A 21,261-nucleotide genomic window follows, 5' to 3' on the forward strand; every position below is an offset into this window, starting at 1 on the left:
ATAACACGCGAGTATGGGAGAAATCGTTAAGTGGAAACTGAAACTGTATGGATCTATGTCACCAGATCTCATAAACAAGAATTTATCTTTGACAGACAGCTATAACCACTCTGGCATTCAGTGGTTGAGAAATTACTTTGAAGTTTTGAACATATCCTGGACAATGAATATTTTGTGAAATAATTTACAAAACACTCGTCCGTACAGGAAGCGGATATTAGTTCTGTCGTCATGCGCAATTGTGACACTTAGCGCCATAATTTGAAAGTCGTTGCTACATGATCAGGCCTGAATTCCATTGGTATTTGGTGCACGAAAGAGGAAATAGCAGATAGTAAAAATGACAACACTCGTAAGTACGGTTAGGGAAAGTAGATAACTAAATCTGTTGACAATGCATTCAAAGTTTGAAACTGAAACAATATTCACTCGGCTTCCTTTTCACAAAATATTTGACAGCTAAGCCCCTAAATGCCATATATTTTCTATTATTCGAGATTATTTATCATGTTCTCTTTTGTAACAAGCTTCAATGATGGCAAGTTAATGTTTGTACAAAAAACTAGAGAGAAAAGAATTCAAATAAGATGTCAACAAAGCTGAATCGTTCATTCTTGGGAATGTTTACAAACATGTCGTGACATGCACACATGACATTCGACTCTTTGAGAACAGCTGTAATTTGACGTTATAATTATGGAAATAATAAATCATATTCTTTAAGCATCTGCATTGGACAATGATGTATCTTAGCCTGTACCAAGCATGTTTGATTCTATTTTATTAGCTGGTGCTGTAATATACTCATGTTATTCACATTTTGGTATGGAATATATTTTGATCCCTTGGGTATTTGTAAACCAGTGAGTTGACAATCTTTTTTAAATATTTCTGCTAAAAAATTCTGTTTAAAGTTGTTCGATTAATTTCCATCTGTTCATCTGATCAGGACATAACACCAGATTTCATCGTGTAGGGGAGGTTTAATTTGGCCTACCCATCGGAATACAGTATCACAAACTTTCGAAACACGTCACAATAACCTATGACAGTTTGTAGTATTTTGTTGCCATCTAAAAATGTTCTGAATTTAATGTTATTAAAATAATGTTATGAAATGATTAGGGTTATTTGAATGATATGAAGTGATCACTGCTAATACAAGTAAAGGCTGCAATTACGTGCATTGTATTTTGTTTGACCCAAGATGGCGGACATTTCCAATCAGATATGTATATCATGAATAACATTTATGATGAACTGATTTCTCCGGTCCCTTGTAGTTCGTTATATCCATGTTCTACTGTATCAACAGTGATTAATCAATCAACTCATCATTGGTTAATCCTTTGATCGATGTTTTTCGCAACTCAGCGGGCAATCCCTCTTTTGCTGCTCTGCCATATGCATATCACATATTAACATGGAATATATTCACTACATCAGACCTAGATTTATGACCCAATCTTATATAAAATAATTACCCCAAACACCATGGACACAATGCAAAAACTGATTGCTATAAATGTATAATAGAATGTTAATTCAAAAAGTTTGTTATAGAAATATATTCGTTTAGCATTTTGAAACTAAAGCGCTCAGTTCAAAATAAAGATAAAGAGGTATCTACTCTACAGCGGGACTACATCAAATTTCAAAACACAGTAGGTTTATCTGGTAATAGTATCCCAGATGTGTGGATCACCGGAATGTCTGGTCCAGATTTCATTCTTTACTTGCTTCTGTCATGTACAATGATGTAGCTGGAATATTGCCGAGTCTTGTTTACAGTAGATTTCATTGTTAACATATCATAGATTAGTATTAAACTTGTTGATATGTTCCCAGGAAGATCCATCCTTGGAGAGGCACTTCCGGGGTCACCGCGACACGATCACCGCGGTGGACTTCAGCCCCAACATGACACAGCTGGGTGAGAACCATTTCTTCTTCTCATTATGAAATGGATGTTATTGTGGTTGGGTTTAATGAATACGGTTGTACATGTCTCTCTTGGATGAGCTGTGACATGGGTCTCCTAGAACTTTGTCTAAGGTGCTGCAGCTTGCTGTGCAGAGTTCCGCCCCTTGGCCGTGGCAGGAACCGAATATCGTGTGTTTGAATCCCGGATTGCCCCTAACATGTTTCTAGGTTTGTCAGCACCATACATGCTCGTGTGTTTCACCAAAGTGGTCAACATCTAGGCCCTGCATCACTTGGGCTTTCCTCCATGCAGGCCTCCGTGGTTTTTCAAGCTAAGGGGACGTTCAGTAATAATTTTGGGGTGTCAAAGCATGGCAATGTAACTTTCATTTCCAGACATTTTACTGATTTCACAACCCTGAACATGCTGAGCAGCCTGTAGGCTATATGGACATACTAGTATTGAAGACAATCCATCACCGACACTGCAGGCTGTATGTTATATTGAAGACAGGACTCAAAAACCACGAGAGATATCTTTACCCAACCTGGCACATAGATAGGTCTTGTGGTGAACTGATGCCTTTTGATAGTTTGGGATATTTGAAAAAATTACTTTTTGACTTTGGCATTGACTTTGATTTAAACTGGAAATTGTGGTAGTGTTCCTTTCCGGAGCGGATCTTGAAAACTTTACAATATTTCTTCACCAAACTTGGCACATAAATAGGTCTAGTAGTGGTGAACTGGTGCCTTTTGACAGAATATGATTTAAAAGAAATATTATGAAGTTTCCATAGCAACCACTTTGACTGAATATATGATGTCTGGCAAAACCTCCCATATTGCTGCCTCATGACTCAACTGCAAGTGTTGTTACTGTTGACATACTTGCTCTCATATTGTATGACTTGGGATAAAGTCTCAGTATCTCATGACATGACAGATGCTTAGCATCCAGAAATGAACATATTGTTCTGATCATGGTAAATGCAACTTGTGAATTGTTTCAGCCTCTGGGTCAATGGATTCTTGTCTGATGGTGTGGAACTTTAAGCCAAAGATGAGGGCTTACAGATTTGTAGGCCACAAGGTGTGTATATGATGCAGGACAAGGAACTAACAACATGAACCAACTAATCATCTCACTTGATTGCTTTTTTTTTTCCCTCATTTGAAAAACGGGGGTTATATAGCGATCAGCATGTTCGTCCGTCTGTTTTCTGTTTCCGGAGCAGAATTCCTAAACCGTTGAATATTTCTGGATGAACCTTGCAATGCAGATCAGGCTCATGGTGGACTGGTGCTTTTTGATAATTTGGGATTTTAGTTTTTTAAATTTTGTTTTATTAATATGACAAGTTGGACTTCACTGAAAACGAGGGAAGTGCTTGTTTCCGGAGCAGAACTCCCAAACCGTTGAATATTTCTAGAAACAACAATTTAACCAAAATCTTTCGTCTAACTTTGAAAATGATCATACATGAGGAAGGTAACCATTACTGTAATCTGATTGGCTGATTTAGGTCACATGCTTGAATTTGACCAATCGTGATCTTTATGGCAGATTATGACAAAAACGAGCGTGATTAGAAACCAATTTCTATCCAATAGAAACACATGTTACAACAAACATCTTCTTCCAAGCTCCGCCATGTCTGAACAATGTCTGTGCAGAGTTATGTCCCTTGGGTACGCCAAAAAACCCAACTCACTCACTCACTATCTCCGCTAATGTCTGTGGCCCAGTAGTAAAGGGTAAAACCCCCATGATGGCTGTCACTATAGATAAATGCTTCATGGGATTTCTAAGAATGTCACATATCACAATCTAACTGACGTCAGCATGTTTGATATAGTTGTAGCAAATATGAAGAAACAGTTACTTAAGTTTTAGTTTATAAATATTCCTCCGTATGGCAATTAACATCCATTAACATACAGTGGTTCAGTCGTCACAGTGCAATAGTGAGTCACGCTCTGCTTAACCCCTGTCTTGAGATTAAGGGATGAGGTCGTCAGGTAACCATGACAACATGGTCTGCAACATGTGATGTTTGTGCTGCAGGATGCAGTCATGTCTGTCCAGTTCTCCCCGTCCGGTCACCTCGTGGCATCAGCGTCCAGGGACAAGACAGTGCGGCTCTGGATACCAAGTGTGTAAGTCCATGGAGATAGTTGCTGCCAGGATATTGTGTAGTATCAGTACATATACTGACAGCAGTACGTATACCAACATCAGTTCATATACCGACATCTGTACGTATACCGACATCAGTACATATGCCATTAGTACATATATCAACAGCAGTACATATACCGACATCAGTTCATGTACCGACATCAGTACATATACCGACAGCAGTACATATACCAACATCAGTTCATATACCGACATCTGTACGTATACCGACATCAGTACATATGCCATTAGTACATATATCAACAGCAGTACATATACCGACATCAGTTCATATACCGACATCAGAACATATACCGACATCAGAACATACACCGACATCAGAACAAATACCGACATCAGAGCGTATACCGACATCAGAATGTATACCGACATCTGTACGTATACTGACATCAGAACATATACCGACATCAGAACATATACCGACATCAGAACATATACCGACATCAGAACATATACCGACATCAGAGCGTATACCGACATCAGAACGTATACCGACATCAGAACGTATACCGACATCAGTACGTATACCGACATCAGAACGTATACCGACATCAGTACATGTACCGACATCAGAGCATATACCGACATCAGTACGTATACTGACATCAGTACGTATACCGACATCAGAACGTATACCGACATCAGTACACATACCGACATCAGTACATATACGGACTACCAACATGGGACATATATAGTTATACTACTGTGACAGCAGAATGTTAGATGGAGACTCTCTTCCCATCAGCCCTCTAAGGGAGCCAAGCGGCTCTTAACATGAATATTTTATGAGCCAAACCTAAGTTTTTATGAGCCAACAGATATCTGACACAGATATTGTCACCAGTTGTTTCTTTTAGGTAGCCAAGTGGCGAGCATTTCATACATTTAGATCACCAATCATAGTTTTAAATCACATTTGGCCACCAAAATAGTCGGTACCTCATGCTCCTTAATATGTCTTCAACATGACTGAAATGAAGTTTTGTTTCCAGGAAAGGAGAATCGACTGTATTCAAAGCTCACACAGCAACGGTCCGTAGTGTGGACTTCTCTAGTGATGGGCAGACTCTGTGTACAGCATCCGATGATAAGACCATCAAGGTGACAACACACACATACACACACCACACACACACACACAATAGTCACACACACACAACACACAAAAAAACACACACAACACAAACACACCACACAACAGACACACCACACACACAACAGACACACCACACACACACAAAAAACCACACACACAACAAACAAAAACACACACACCACACACACAACAGACACACCACACACACACACAATAACACACAAACACAACAAACAAAAACACACACACCACACACACAACAAATGTTTCATAGATGCTGTGCTAAAAGATCAAGGGCACTGACTACTTAATCCTGTGATAAAGTACACTTTTTTAGTTACCCAAGCGTCCTGATGCTTTAACTATATTAGTTAAGGGCAAAACTATACTTTATTACACTACACATGGGGGTAGAGAAAACTTTATTTCTTAAATAGCACTCACAACACATAACACACACATAATACTAACTCACACACACTACACACACAATACATACACACACAACACACTCACAACAGACACCCTACACACACATTCATTACACACACATTCATTACACACACATAATACACTTACAGACAACACACTACACATGTATAACACTCACAACACACATAATACACTACACACTTATACACACACAGCACTCACACACAGATACACACTACTCAAACACAACACACTCACAAACACAACACACAATACAACACACAATACATACACACTCACTCCACACACAAAACTCACAGAAAACTCATTACACAAACACAACACTCAATATATGCAACAGACACATCACACACCACACACAGACTAGGGGGCACGGGTGGCCCAGTCGTCTAAGGTGATGCGATTCTGCGCTTTGCAGAGTTGCTCCTCTTGGGCAATCCAGAAACTTAAGATTGTGGGTTCGAATCCTGGTAAATGTCTGAGACCTGCATAACTTCGGGGTTTCCTCCCAAATCAAGCTGATACACATACATACTTGTTGTTACCCTGTCTGGCGCTCGGCATTAAGGGGCTAAAACAAGGACTGGTCGGCTCGGAGTCAGTATACTGTGTCTGAGTGGGGTATTCATGTTAAACTGCGGCATGGTATCTCGATGAGCTAGCTCTATAAATCGGCGTAAGTCCGGACTAGTACAAGCAGCCACACACACATGCATGCATGTCGCTATATAAGTGCAATAATCTTGGATGCAGCATTAAACCAAATTTCACCTCACCTTAAGCTGATACGCCGTGATATAAGTGGAATACTGTTAAAAGCGGCGTTAAACACAACTCACTCACTCACACACACACCACACACTCACTACACATAAACCCAACAGACAGCCCAAAGTACCATGTTGGTTGCGATCATGTTCCAGTTTGACTAATGTTCGTGTACAAAAGGGGCAGTCGGGTAGCCTAGTGGTTAAAGCGTTCGCTCTTCATGCTGAAGACCCGGGTTCAATTCCAACATCCGTACAACGTGTGAAGCCCATTTCTGGTGTCCCCCGCCCTGATATTGCTGGAATATTGCTAATAGCGGCGTAAAACCAGACTCACTACCTCACTCATGTACAAAAGAAATGTTAAGATACTACTAAAACCAGTGTCTCACACGAAAATGGAAGTACTATCTCATGGAAAGGGAGATAATTCAGTTGTCAAACAAAGTGAAGATCACTAGAAAATATAACTGCACGTTTAGAGATCACAGTGTTGTCAAAATCTTGAAGTTACTTTCTGTTGTGACACAAGTTGCTTAAATACCCAAGAAATTGTTTTTATCAGAAGTGTATCGTGTTTATAGCATTGTTTATGATGACCTCTGTGACACTTCTGTGACCACACTTGTGTTCTGATTACAGCTGTGGACGGTTCACCGCCAGAAGTTCATCTTTTCCCTCACACAACACATGAACTGGGTCCGCTGTGCCAGGTACGTCCACGCCCCCATGGAAGTTAATATAGCTGCACAGTTATTTACATGATAAGTAGAGGATATTAACGAGCATCTGTGTCCTACCTTGATCATGGACCTGTTGGGAATCTCATAATCATATCAGATACTAGATTTTACCTTATCCTGACCTATACTATTGCCTCTCAACTCGTTTCCGACAGGTAGTGAAAACTTCCGGAACCGTGTTCCTGGAGATCAGAAAGAAACAGCTCTCCTGAACGCATGCCTGGTCTGTGCATGTGTACCGGAAACATGTAACAAATCCGTTATACTCATCACTCTCTCATATTTCCGTTGAGTGGGTGGGTAATAATTTCCTGAGCTTTTGAATCGGAGCCATCCTAACAAAATTAACTCTTTTTTTTTATCTTATCCTGCATAACTACCTTAACGCTTCTACTGCTGTTTTTTAACTTCATAGACAGAGCTGTGAGAGGTCCTGGCTACAGAGGTTGTTGAACCCACTAGTTGTGTAGCTTCCTCCCTCCACCTTTGGAGTACGTCTACAATCAGTCTGAATTTAAACCAGCTAAAACAGGCAGTTATCAGCCTAGGCGCAGCTCTCTTAAGGCACCTCACACTTCTTCTTCCTCCCTTCGTAGCAAAAGTCATGAACATACAAGGCAATTATTAACCCTGCTGTCACCAACACAAGCCCAGGGGTGGTGACGGTAGAGGCAGGCGCTGGTATCCTGGTATCTCCCACACACATCAGGCAGACTCCCACCCCCTCATCAGGCGGACTCCCACCCCCTCATCAGGCGGACTCCCACCCCCTCATCAGGCGGACTCCCATCCCCTCATCAGGCGGACTCCCACCCCCTCATCAGGCGGACTCCCACCCCCTCATCAGGCGGACTCCCACCCCCTCATCAGGCGGACTCCCACCCCCTCATCAGGCGGACTCCCACCCCCTCATCAGGCGGACTCCCATCCCCTCATCAGGCGGACTCCCACACCCTCATCAGGCGGACTCCCACCCCCTCATCAGGCGGACTCCCATCCCCTCATCAGGCGGACTCCCACCCCCTCATCAGGCGGACTCCCATCCCCTCATCAGGCGGACTCCCACACCCTCATCAGGCGGACTCCCATCCCCTCATCAGGCGGACTCCCACCTCCTCATCAGGCGGACTACCACTCCCCCATCAGACGGACTCCCATCCCCCATCAGACGGACTCCCATCCCCTCATTAGGCGGACTCCCACCCCCTCATTAGGCGGACTCCCACCCCCCCATCAGATGGACTCCCACCCCCTCATTAGGCGGACTCCCACCCCCTCATCAGGCAGACTCCCACCCCCTCATCAGGCGGACTTCAACCCCCATATCAGGCAGACTCCCACCCCCTCATCCGGCGGACTCCAACCCCCTCATCAGGCGGACTACCACCCCCTCATCAGGCAGACTCCCACCCCCTCATCAGGCCCACTCTTGCTCCAGACCATACAGCTTCTGGTTCTTAAGCAGGCTGTTGAGATTGTTCGCGATCCAGTTGGGCATTAAGGAATCTATTCCCCTGTGTTCCTGGAGCCCACGAAGGACTTGGATAACACACAATCTCGCCATCTTGAACAAGCATCACCTGGAATGTCCTCCCTACTTTCATCTAACTTCTTTGAGACTGCTCATGACTAGAATCAATGTCAATGATTCCCTGATCAGTCTCGACCTACAGGACGCTTATCTTCATTTGCCCTCTCCCACTGCGCAGTAAGCAGAAAACTATTTTCCACAGCGAACTTTACAAAATCCACGAAATCTATCAGATTTACTCCTCTCTTTCACATGTAGGAGGTGGCACCCCATTATGATATAAAGAAGAAGTAAGAGGGATATCATGTTTCTAAGGGGTTATGAGAACAGTCCTCGATCTGAACCACTCACAAGTGGAATCCACCACCTTCCATGGGATTCAGGCAATAGTGTGAGTCAGGATAAGGCAAAATGTGTATTTTTATAGAATAAAAATATCATTCATACTTATCCTGACTCAAACCCTACAGCACTCACCCAGCCATCCTGGGCACCCTGCTTCCCCTGTGTCTTGGCCGTTAGGTAAGGGAAACGTGAGAGTGACTAGTATGCTGGCTTGGTCACGTGTTTCTGGTGCACATGTGCAGACCAGGGGTGCATTCGGGTGAGCTGTTTTTTCAGTTCTCTAGGAACAAAGTTCATTAAGTTTTCGTTACCTGAGTAAACGAGTTGATAGGCAATAGTTTGAGTCAGGATATGTATAAATGACAATTTGACTCTGAAACATACATTTTGGGGCATCTTTTGTAAACAAATTAGCTGTCACCTCTGCAACCACTCTAACAACTTTATGTAAATGAATAGAAGTAAAACAAAGTGAGCAACGCACAAAGTTAATTGTATCTTCATTTGTTAATTGATTAGCAAGAAATATGTAAGTCGTGATATACGAGTTTGTCTGTGTAAGAATACTGCTGTCTAGTGTAGAAATACCTTCATGTGTTGTATACGAATACCCTTATGTGTTGTGTACGAATACCATCATGTGTTGTGTACGAATACCTTCATGTGTTGTCTACGAATACTTTCATATTTTGTGTACAAATACTGTCATATGTTGTGTACAAATACCTTCATGTGTTGTGTACGAATACCTTCATGTGTTGTGTACTAATACCTTCATATGTTGTAAACGATTACCCTTATGTGTTGTGTACGAAGACCTTCATATGTTGCATACAAATACCTTCATATTTTGTGTACAAATACGTCATATTTTGTGTACGAATACCATCATATTTTGTGTACAAATACCATCATATTTTGTGTACAAATACGTCATATTTTGTGTACAAATACCATCATATTTTGTGTACAAACTCGTCATATTTTGTGTACGAACACTTTCATATGTTGTGCTGCAGGTTTTCTCCGGACAATCGGTTGCTGGTTTCGGGCAGTGATGACAAGACCGTGCGGCTGTGGGACCGACAGAGCAAGGAATGCGTCCACACCTTCTACGAAACAGGAGGGTGAGTTGACAGTGGTGGATAGAAAATACCTAACGTCGGCAAACGCGATATGGAAAAGGAGTTATCTCATCCTGCATGTTGTCATTCTCTGTTGCGAAGTGTTGCAGTTTGCCTTGATTTCTTTGATACTCGTGGGTTTTACTGAAGTGGTACATGTCTTGATGATGTAGACCTTCCCCCAGAGCTACATGCTGTGGTGTGTGGTCTGACTTGTGCGTGTTTGCTGTGCAGGTTTGTGAACCATGTGGAGTTCCACCCGAGCGGCACCTGCATCGCCTCGGCCAGCACGGACGGAGGAGTGAAGGTGTGGGACATCAGGATGAACAAGATACTGCAGAACCATGTCGGTAAGTGATCCCTACAAGCAGGTGTTTTAATTTTAACAGACGGCAGAACCTTATGTCACGTGACTTATGTTTATTGACGACTGGACAAGCAAAGACGAGATGCGAGAAGGATGCTGCTCACAGCATCTTTTTTATTTGAGATTTTGTAAATATTTGGTATTAGTGATCTACGGCTGTTGATCTGTGTTGGACATTTGGTTTTTCTGTACTTGCATATAATGCAGTGATTCGGAACATTTTTGTCAGCTGATGTGTTGCAGTGTGTGTACATCATAAGTACCGCTGTGTGACTTCCTATGAGACTTAATTAACAAGATATCATGATTATTACCATTATCCACAAATTTAAGTATCTGGTGTTTCTTCTCGAGGCAAGAGAGTTAACTGCCTTTAAAAGTCAAGTTTCCACCCTTGCCGAACTTGGCTGGAATTACTGGGCTCGATCGTAGCGCCACCAGTGGCTATTACCAGTTATGTCCCTTCTAAGCCTTTCCTATGGACCAATCACATTCCACCTCTTGTATCACTTGCGTCTGCATCAAATCATCTGAGCACCTTGATTAAAAACATAAAAAGATATGAAAAATATCTGCTGACAATGAGTTGGCGGTGCACATGCTTTGCAAATCCTGCAATCGATCAAAATTTGAACGACAGTTTACGAACCGGATTTTGATTTAGGTGCGTGATTTTGATTGGACCATGCATAGACTCGTTAGTCTAGCCAAAATGCAACTCCATAATACCAGCCTAGTTCGGCAAGGGTGGAAACTGGACTTTTATAGTCAATTAACTCTCTTGCCTCGGGAAGATGATAGGTCCCCAGTAACTTCTGCGTGTTGTGCGAGGCGACTAAATGGATCGGGTTGTCAGGTAGGGTTCTGGTTGGCAGCATACCATCGTAACCAATGTTCCCTGGACCAGACTCAAATACTTCCAGACCGCCATCACAAAGCTGAAATATTGCTGTGTGCATCGTTAAGCAACAAAACCAACTTCCCATGTCTTTAATATTTGTGTTCGTCCAGCTCACACCGCCGCCGTCAACAGCCTGTCCTTCCACTCCAGCGGCAACTACCTCCTCACAGGCTCCGACGATGCCACGGTCAAGATATTTGACCTGTTGGAGGGCAGGATCTTCTACACTCTACATGGCCATCAGGTACTGGTCAATTCCCCACATTTTCAAAGGAGACTGCAACAAACCGAGCCCGCATTCATGATTTACTGGGTTTGGTGCCATTGAAAATGTGACGGGTTTTAATATTTGAGATGCACACTTTATGGGAATTGTGTCATGTTTGTAATTTGCTGTTTCTATTTAAAGGGTGTAGTTATTCCATAGTTTGGTTGCTCTCTGCTGGTTTTCTTTGCTAGACCTGAATACAGTCAATGGTAAAAGAAGCAGAGCTTCAGATATCTTTTTGAGCAATTGAGGTTTTACATTAGGGTTTCTATTTTAATTGGGTTATTACATTTTTCATTGAGTAACTAATATAATTTCACTCATTTATTCATCACTATATTGTTTTTTTTCCAAAATGAGTAAGCATTTTGAAATTTTACAAAAATAATGAAATTATGTTTTAGATGTATATAAGTGTCCTAAGTAAAGACTTGACTCGGAAAGTAAATTAGCTTGTAATTGTGTTTCGGAAATTAACTTTAATTAACGTTTTACGCATGCTGAAAAGACTTTATATGGTATTGATGGGCGCTGTTTTAAAAATTTGCGTTTTCCATTTAATGCATGCGTTTATGTACGCAAGGTTATTGAAAGTATTTGGGTTTTGAATAGTTTTTGGGTGTATTTTACGCAAATATGCAGCTTATCTGTAACTCTGCTGATGTCATTCAAACCAGCTGGTTTATTTGATATTAACATGTGTGTTTCATTATAGGGCCCAGTGACTGCTGTGGCATTTTCAAGAAATGGAGAGTATTTCTCAACCGGTGGTGCAGACGAACAGGTGGGTTTATTGTGAAGCTTCCGGATATTGTCTCAAGGGAGATAACTTTGACATTCTGGGTATTGTCTCCCTTGCATCACTAGACCTCATGTAGATTTGATGGCTTTAACACTGTGGCAGCGGGGACAGAAACACTTCCCACCTGTATATACAGAAATGTGATGCCCTCTCAAAACTATGAAAGCTAATATAGTTCCCTGTCACAACCAAGTTCTCACATTTTCCTATGGGTTCAAGTGTGGTTAGTTTTTAAGGTAGCACACTATTTAGAAGTGGATTGATCACTTGAACTAAAGGCATGAAAATGGTTCAGAATCCAACAATAGGTCCCTGATTTCTGTCCATTTGCTGGCTGTGTATGTCATGGACCTGTCACATTGATCAAGTCCCTGGTGTTTGTGGCAGGTGCTGGCCTGGAAGACCAACTTTGACCAGATAGACTTCAACCAGGTGCTGCCCCGACGATCCACCGCGCCCCCAACAGTGGAAGATATACCACCACGGTCGCAGAGGAAGTCTCCGAGAAGGGTAAGTGTCTGTACCCAGTGCCCCTGGTGTCTGTACCCTGTGCCCCTGGTGTCTGTACCCTGTGCTCCTGGTGTCTGTACCCTGTGCCCCTGGTGTCTGTACCCTGTGCCCCTGGTGTCTGTACCCTGTGCTTGGTGTGTCTGTACCCTGTGCTGTGCTCCTGGTGTCTGTACCCTGTGCCCCTGGTGTCTGTACCCTGTGCTTGGTGTGTCTGTACCCTGTGCTGTGCTCCTGATGTCTGTACCCTGTGCTCCTGGTGTCTGTACCCTGTGCTCCTGGTGTCTGTACCCTGTGCCCCTGGTGTCTGTACCCTGTGCCCCTGGTGTCTGTACCCTGTACTCCTGGTGTCTGTACCCTGTGCCCCTGGTTTCTGTACCCTGTGCCCCTGGTGTCTGTACCCTGTGCTCCTGGTGTCTGTACCCTGTGTTCCCGGTGTCTGTACCCTGTGCTCCTGGTGTCTGTACCCTGTGCCCCTGGTGTCTGTACCCTGTGCTCCTGGTGTCTGTACCCTGTATTCCCGGTGTCTGTACCCTGTGCCCCTGGTGTCTGTACCCTGTGCCCCTGGTGTCTGTACCCTGTGCTCCTGGTGTCTGTACCCTGTGTTCCCGGTGTCTGTACCCTGTGCCCCTGGTGTCTGTACCCTGTGTTCCCGGTGTCTGTACCCTGTGTTCCCGGTGTCTGTACCCTGTGCTCCTGGTGTCTGTACCCTGTGCCCCTGGTGTCTGTACCCTGTGCTCCTGGTGTCTGTACCCTGTATTCCCGGTGTCTGTACCCTGTGCCCCTGGTGTCTGTACCCTGTGCCCCTGGTGTCTGTACCCTGTGCTCCTGGTGTCTGTACCCTGTGTTCCCGGTGTCTGTACCCTGTGCCCCTGGTGTCTGTACCCTGTGTTCCCGGTGTCTGTACCCTGTGTTCCCGGTGTCTGTACCCTGTGCTCCTGGTGTCTGTACCCTGTGTTCCCGGTGTCTGTACCCTGTGCTCCTGTTGTCTGTACCCTGTGCCCCTGTGCTCCTGGTGTCTGTACCCTGTGTTCCCGGTGTCTGTACCCTGTGCCCCTGGTGTCTGTACCCTGTGCCCCTGGTGTCTGTACCCTGTGCTCCTGGTGTCTGTACCCTGTGTTCCCGGTGTCTGTACCCTGTGCCCCTGGTGTCTGTACCCTGTGCTCCTGGTGTCTGTACCCTGTGCTCCTGGTGTCTGTACCCTGTGCTCCCGGTGTCTGTACCCTGTGCTCCTGGTGTCTGTACCCTGTGCTCCCGGTGTCTGTACCCTGTGCCCCTGGTGTATGTACCCTGTGCTCCTGGTGTCTGTACCCTGTGCCCCTGGTGTCTGTACCCTGTGTTCCCGGTGTCTGTACCCTGTGCTCCTGGTGTCTGTACCCTGTGTTCCCGGTGTCTGTACCCTGTGCTCCTGGTGTCTGTACCCTGTGCCCCTGTGCTCCTGGTGTCTGTACCCTGTGCTCCCGGTGTCTGTACCCTGTGCCCCTGGTGTCTGTACCCTGTGCCCCTGGTGTCTGTACCCTGTGCTCCTGGTGTCTGTACCCTGTGTTCCCGGTGTCTGTACCCTGTGCCCCTGGTGTCTGTACCCTGTGCTCCTGGTGTCTGTACCCTGTGCTCCTGGTGTCTGTACCCTGTGCTCCCGGTGTCTGTACCCTGTGCTCCTGGTGTCTGTACCCTGTGCTCCCGGTGTCTGTACCCTGTGCCCCTGGTGTATGTACCCTGTGCTCCTGGTGTCTGTACCCTGTGCCCCTGGTGTCTGTACCCTGTGCTCCTGGTGTCTGTACCCTGTGCTCCTGGTGTCTGTACCCTGTGCTCCTGGTGTCTGTACCCTGTGCTCCTGGTGTCTGTAGCCTGTGCTCCTGGGTCTACTCGCTTAAAGCGATCTTAGCGCTACCATTATTGTAAATCCTTAAGATCGCTATCTTAGACTTCGGCTACAATCGTCATCCGCTTGCACAAAGCGTATCAGATGCTTTGCATGTGTATTGGATGTCTTGCATGTGTATCGGGTGTCTTGCATGTGTATTGGATGTCTTGCATGTGTATCGGATGTCCTACATAGGCACTGTATGTGTTTCAGCTTGATGCACGGTCAGAGGTTCGCTGCATGGACGATGAGGACCCGGGGGTCACTGATGTGGGCCCCGTCCTCTTCTCCTCCCAGGTAGACAGATGCATGCATGGCGTGGGGTGTTGGCTTCTATATAAAATTTGCTGCTGATATACTGTATTCTCATGACAAATAATGCAGGGATAATTCTGAAGTTTGAAAAAAGGCCTACATTTTTAAATACAAGGGGCATTTTAACATTGAGCTGTATGAAATATTTGAAATTTTCACATAAAAGGCCCATGTCAGAAAATTCCTAGACTGAACCCTGATAATGTCTCTTGTTCATAGTTACTTTGATCACAATAATGACGTTTTTTTCTTTATTCACAAATGAGCAACTAGACATTTTACTGCAGTGTTATCATCAGACAGATAGACTTGCCTTGTGTCTCCTTCATGTACTTCAGCACTGAGTTGTGTTTGTCTATGTTTCAGCCCACACTGTCTAATGGTGTGTCAGATCACCTCCACTCGGACTATGACATGGCCTCCGCACGGGACGTGGACACATCCATGTCACAGCGGTCGCGGGACTACACATCAGTCACACAGCCCCTGGAGTCGAGGTCAATACCGCCACAGCTCACTCAGTTCATGGAGAAGATTGCAGGCCAGCTAGACATACTGACTCAGGTAACCCGCTCAAACATTTAGTGACAAGTCACTTCCAAGGTCAGACCAGCTAGACATACTGACTCAGGTAACCCGCTCAAACATTTAGTGACAAGTCACTTCAGGCCAGCTAGACATACTGACTCAGGTAACACGCTCAAACATTTAGTGACAAGTCACTTCTGACTCAGGTAACATGCTGAAACATTTAGTGACAAGTCACTTCTGACTCCGGTAACCCGCTCAAACATTTAGTGACAAGTCACTTCTGACTCTGGTAACCCACTCAAACATTTAGTGACAAGTCACTTCTGACTCTGGTAACCCACTCAAACATTTAGTGACAAGTCACTTCTGACTCCGGTAACCCACTCAAACATTTAGTGACAAGTCACTTCTGACTCAGGTAACCCGCTCAGACATTTAGTGACAAGTCACTTCCAAGGACAGGCCAGCTAGACATACAATATTCCAGCTATATAACAGCAATCTGTAAATAATCGAGTCTGGACCAGACAGTCCAGTGAATGACATGTGCATTGATCTATGTAATTGGAATACGATGACATGCATCAACCAAGTCAGCGAGTCTGTCAACCTGGTGCCATTACCCACCTCTTGCGACAAGCACGGGTTACTGAAGACCAAGGGGCGGTGGGGTAGCCTAGTGGTTAAAGCGTTCGCTCGTCACGCCCAAGACCCCGGTTCGATTCCCGACATGGGTACAATGTGTGAAGCCGATTTCCGGTGACTCCCCGCCGTGATATTGCTGGAATATTGCTAAAAGCGGCGTAAAACCATACTCACTCACTACTGAAGACCAATTCTAACACAGGTCTTCAGCGGAATGTGGATTCTTGGTGTCCTGAATGTCTGGTAATGGTACAGCAAAGGTTTCCAGCAGTTCATGTTTCAGTCATTGAGACTTTCCTTTCATACTGCAGAATGTGCCATGTCTTGAAATTGTAACACAACTGAAGAACCTGGTCTGATGTTAGTGTGAATATATGGGACGTCGTGAACAATACAAAGCGACACTTACTCAGGGGTGATAATCCAGGTTTTGACAAGGCTGGTCGATTAGCCCCGGACTAGTAAAACATAGATCTTTTAATTGTTCATGAGAAGGCGGTCGGTCATCTTGTGGTGCCAGTACTTGGTATTAAGCAAGAGATTCAACTTTGAGAAATGCTAATATTTAAAATTAATAGTACATGGTGACATATTAGCCTTCAGTTTTTCTGGCTGCAGCGGAGACTACCTCTTTGTGTCAGTTTGTGGGTAATCCAGAGTTCCCTCCCTTACACTGTAAATGCTCTCAATAAGTAAAATGATCATATTGTTAGCATTAGGCCTGAAAATAATTGAGTTTCTTCTCTGCCAGCCTCACTACAAAACACCTTACCTTGGGAATCACCTCTGTAGACAGTTAATGTCCATAGTCCGTTATAAATACCCACCTGTGGGGAATCCAGGTAAGAGTGTGGGTCCCCAGCAACCTATGCTTGTCTTAGAGGCAACTAAATCTCGTGAGGGTTTCGTGGTCAGGCCATCGTATCTCAATTGTGTGGATCGATGCTCATGATGTCAATCACTGGACTTAATTCATGTATAGGCTGCCAATAGCTGGAATATTGCTAAGTGTGGTGTTAAACAACAAACAGATAAAAACTTCATGATTAACTTTTTTTTGTATTATATATATATGATATAAAATAAACTATAATTTTTTTTTGATAATTCCCCCAGAATTGGATGAAAATATATTAGATAATTTATTGTAGTCTTAGATGGAGAGTACTTGTTTTCCCTGTGTGGTGAAGATATCAACGTTGTTTTGTGACTTGTTTTGTCAACTCTGTTAGCTATCATTTCTCCTCTGACATTCCAGACTGTGTCGCTGCTGGAGCAGAGACTGACGATGACAGAGAACAAGCTACGCGAGTGTTTGGACAACCAACAAAAAATTACCCTGCAAGTTCGCCCCACAGACTGACGGCGTCCAGTACCCTGACGTTTGTCATCCCCCACAGAACTATCTTCATCACAATGTACATCCTGGCATCTAGCACTGTCTCTCTGAATGCCATGTGATGTGGTTTACTGAGGAACAGAGAATAATTACAGCTCAGATTTAAAGAATCCTTTAGTGGTAAAAGATGTGCAAGACCGAACACGGGCCTACTTGGAGCTGCAGGGGGCGTGGCTGGGCGTGGCAGCTGTCTGCAGGCAGCTCTACCCTCAGCATGTGTCACTTGTCTAATCTCCCTACCTTATGCCACAGTCGGATGTCACAGTTGTAGATGTAGTTTTAAATTATTTCTCTATCTTTATGAAAATCTGTGATACTTGTACAGGTGTGTCTTATAGTCATCGGAACATTGGTCTTGTTCCTATTACTCAGATCTGTTATTACGTGTCGTTATTATCTGTGGTACGTTTAGAAATCCTTTCCTCACCAGCTGATGTCTACCAGTGTCACTTAGCAATAGATGGCTCAGAACCTGATACAGCTTAGCTCCAGGCCAGGGTAGACACGGATATTACAAAACATTGTTTTTACCTGTTTTAATCATATGCATGTATCGTGCCCCATTTTGCAAATTTCTCAAAAATATTGTAAACAACAGTTTGTTTATTTCAAAGGTCTCATGTGGTTGTTTTGTGGTTTACTTCATGAACGTTTGGGCAGAATAAAAAACAAATAGCTTCAAGTTGACTGGTTCTGGCCATGAGGGTTTGTCATCTTCCATTGTAAGTCACCTGGACCGCTGGCCATAACAGAAATGCAACAAACCTAGAAAACAACTCGACCTCCAGATGCTATGACTTCATCTACATGTTACTGGCGACTAACGGGATCGGGTGGTCCGGCTCGCTGACTTGGTTGATACATGTCATCCATCCCAAATGTGTGGATCGATGCTCATGATGTCAATCACTGGATTGTCTGGTCCAGACTCGATTATTTTACAGACCGCCGTCATATAGCTGGAATATTGCTGAGTGCGGTGTTAAACAACAAACAAAACAAACAAAAACTACCCCTGGGTCTTGTGGTGTCAGTTGACCAGAGTGTTTATCGTCAAGTGTTACCCCTGGGTCTGGTGGTGGCAGTTGACCAGATTGTATGTTGTCAAGTGTACAGCTGGTGTAGATTTCTAGTGTTCAGTAGTAAACAAAGCTGAGTTGACTCGATCGTCCAGATTATGATGTGTACACATGCAAGACAAATAAGTTCTTACTTGCCTCAAATACGTTGTAGGGTGCCGATTGCTAGGAAGAAGTCATCATTCCGGAGGAAGGGTCAGCTAGACACATCACCACCATTTTGTTTGATGTTATTGAACTTGTAACATATGTCACAGAATAACTTTGGTTGAATGAGGAATGTGTGTGAAACATCATCCGACTGAGTTCCAGTCCTGGGATCAGCGGTACAGGGCTACAGGACCAATATCACACCAAAGTGCCTGCTCTGGTACCTCGGGATCAATGGCACAAGTTTGCAGTACCAATATTGCACCCATGTGCTGATAGGATTCTGTGAGGACTACAAACTAACTTGCTCTGGTTCTGATGTCCATTCTCGTGTGTAATATGTGCCCTGTGAGGAACAGAATCTATATCTTTGTATAATTTAGCTGATATTAAATTGTTAGTTTGTCAACTTTGAGCTATCAGACAAGAATTTGAATTAGTTCCAAGCACCCAATATCCAGTTCCTGGTTCTCTCCAGAGATGGGGCATGGGGTAGCCTTGTGGTTAAAGTGTTTGCTCGTCACGCAGAAGGCCTGGGTTTGATTCCCAACATGGGTACAATGTTCTGGTGTCCCCGCTGTGATATTGCTGGAACGTTGCTAAAAGCGGCGTAAAGCTATACTCACTCACTCACTCTCTCTCCAGAGAGCTGCGATTGTTTCCCTGTGGCATTGATTGATCATTGATCACCCCAGTGTCACGCTGACTGTATTCTGCTTATGCTGTACATATGTGTGCCTGTGTATTCACTGAGTATATCATGTGTGCCTGTATATATATATATATATATATCAACAGCTGTAGTTTAACTGTGCCTATGAGGCGGTGTCTGACTGACAAAGTCTGTACAATAAACTTGTATATATATGTCCATCAAGTGTGTCATGTTGTGTCCATCATTTCTGATAGTTCGGACTGGCGTCCCTCTGTACATTGAGTTGATTCCAGGACAGTTCTCATGAACGTTTGTTTTTGGAGGCTTTAGCATGGGGATTGGTTGGCAGTTATGGCAAATGGCTGGGATTTTATTGAAAAAAAAAACATTGTCCCCAAATTCTTGAAAAAAACATTATTCTTCCGACTGTTGAAAAAGAAAAAAATTGCCTGCCACAAAAATTACATTTTTGCAAGGTGTTATCTAAAAAAATCAGGTTCGTTGTTTAAAAAAACACAAATCTGACCCCCAGAGCCCATCTGGTTTATCATGATAACATACATACACTGCGGTAGATTACTGAAATACCAAATTCTCCATATTTCGTCAAGATATAGTTGAAAATATGCCATGGAAATGAATCCGTGGACCCAACAGTAGAATTACATGTTTTTGTCCCGATAACGTTAGCCATAATTGTACGTCATGTAAATAGTAGTATATAATATATCACCAAACCAGGAATTCCTTTAAGCGTGGGGACTGAACACCAGGTGATTATCTTCGTGGGGACTGAACGCCAGGGGTTTATCTCCGTGGGGACTGAACGCCAGGTGATTATCTCAGTAGGGACTGAACGCCAGGTGATTATCTCAGTAGGGACTGAACGCCAGGGGTTTATCTCCGTGGGGACTGAACGCCAGGTGATTATCTCCGTGGGGACTGAATGACAGGTAATTATCTCCGTGGGGACTGAATGACAGGTGATGATCTCCGTGGGGACTGAATGCCAGGTGATTATCTCCGTGGGGACTGAATGCCAGATGATTATCTCCGTGGGGACTGAACGCCAGGTGATTATCTCCGTGGGGACTGAACGCCAGGGGTTTATCTCCGTGGGGACTGAACGCCAGGTGATTATCTCAGTAGGGACTGAACGCCAGGTGATTATCTCAGTAGGGACTGAACGCCAGGGGTTTATCTCCGTGGGGACTGAACGCCAGGTGATTATCTCCGTGGGGACTGAATGACAGGTAATTATCTCCGTGGGGACTGAATGACAGGTGATTATCTCCGTGGGGACTGAATGCCAGGTGATTATCTCCGTGGGGACTGAATGCCAGATGATTATCTCCGTCGGGACTGAACGCCAGGTGATTATCTCCGTGGGGACTGAATGACAGGTGATTATCTCAGTGGGGACTGAATGCCAGGTGATTATGTCAGAAGGGACTGAACGCAAGGTGATTATCTCCGTGGGGACTGAACGCCAGGTGATTATCTTAGTAGGGACTGAATGACAGGTGATTATCTCCGTGGGGACTGAATGCCAGGTGATTATGTCAGAAGGGGCTGAATGACAGGTGATTA

At 44.2% G+C, this 21,261-nt stretch overlaps 1 protein-coding gene across 2 annotated transcripts; it reads left to right on the forward strand.

Moving 5' to 3' along the window:
- Positions 1–253: 253 nt before the first annotated feature.
- LOC139445002 (POC1 centriolar protein homolog A-like) lies at positions 254–19,574 on the forward strand. 2 transcript variants are annotated; one of them, XM_071226044.1, is made up of 14 exons: positions 254–352; positions 1,849–1,933; positions 2,937–3,016; positions 3,992–4,083; positions 5,122–5,230; positions 7,088–7,158; positions 10,084–10,191; positions 10,423–10,538; positions 11,567–11,700; positions 12,440–12,508; positions 12,914–13,036; positions 15,111–15,194; positions 15,579–15,776; positions 17,647–19,574. In XM_071226044.1, the coding sequence occupies exons 1-14, from the start codon at positions 341–343 to the stop codon at positions 17,749–17,751; spliced, it is 1,386 nt and encodes a 461-aa protein (XP_071082145.1). In that variant the 5' UTR covers positions 254–340; the 3' UTR covers positions 17,752–19,574. The 2 variants fall into 2 exon arrangements, with proteins under 2 accessions (XP_071082145.1, XP_071082146.1); XM_071226045.1 differs by lacking the exon at positions 15,111–15,194.
- Positions 19,575–21,261: the final 1,687 nt, after the last annotated feature.

The sequence above is a fragment of the Haliotis cracherodii genome, unplaced genomic scaffold, assembly GCF_022045235.1.
Source record: "Haliotis cracherodii isolate W230 unplaced genomic scaffold, xgHalCrac1.p SCAF_6, whole genome shotgun sequence".
NCBI lineage: Eukaryota > Metazoa > Mollusca > Gastropoda > Lepetellida > Haliotidae > Haliotis > Haliotis cracherodii.

What these genes read in the sequence shown, in the direction of transcription:
- LOC139445002 (XM_071226044.1), top strand. An exon ending in CCGGTGGTGCAGACGAACAG is followed by an intron (nt 12,509 to 12,913) that starts GTGGGTTTATTG and finishes TGTTTGTGGCAG; the next exon opens with GTGCTGGCCTGGAAGACCAA. An exon ending in CCGTCCTCTTCTCCTCCCAG is followed by an intron (nt 15,195 to 15,578) that starts GTAGACAGATGC and finishes TCTATGTTTCAG; the next exon opens with CCCACACTGTCTAATGGTGT.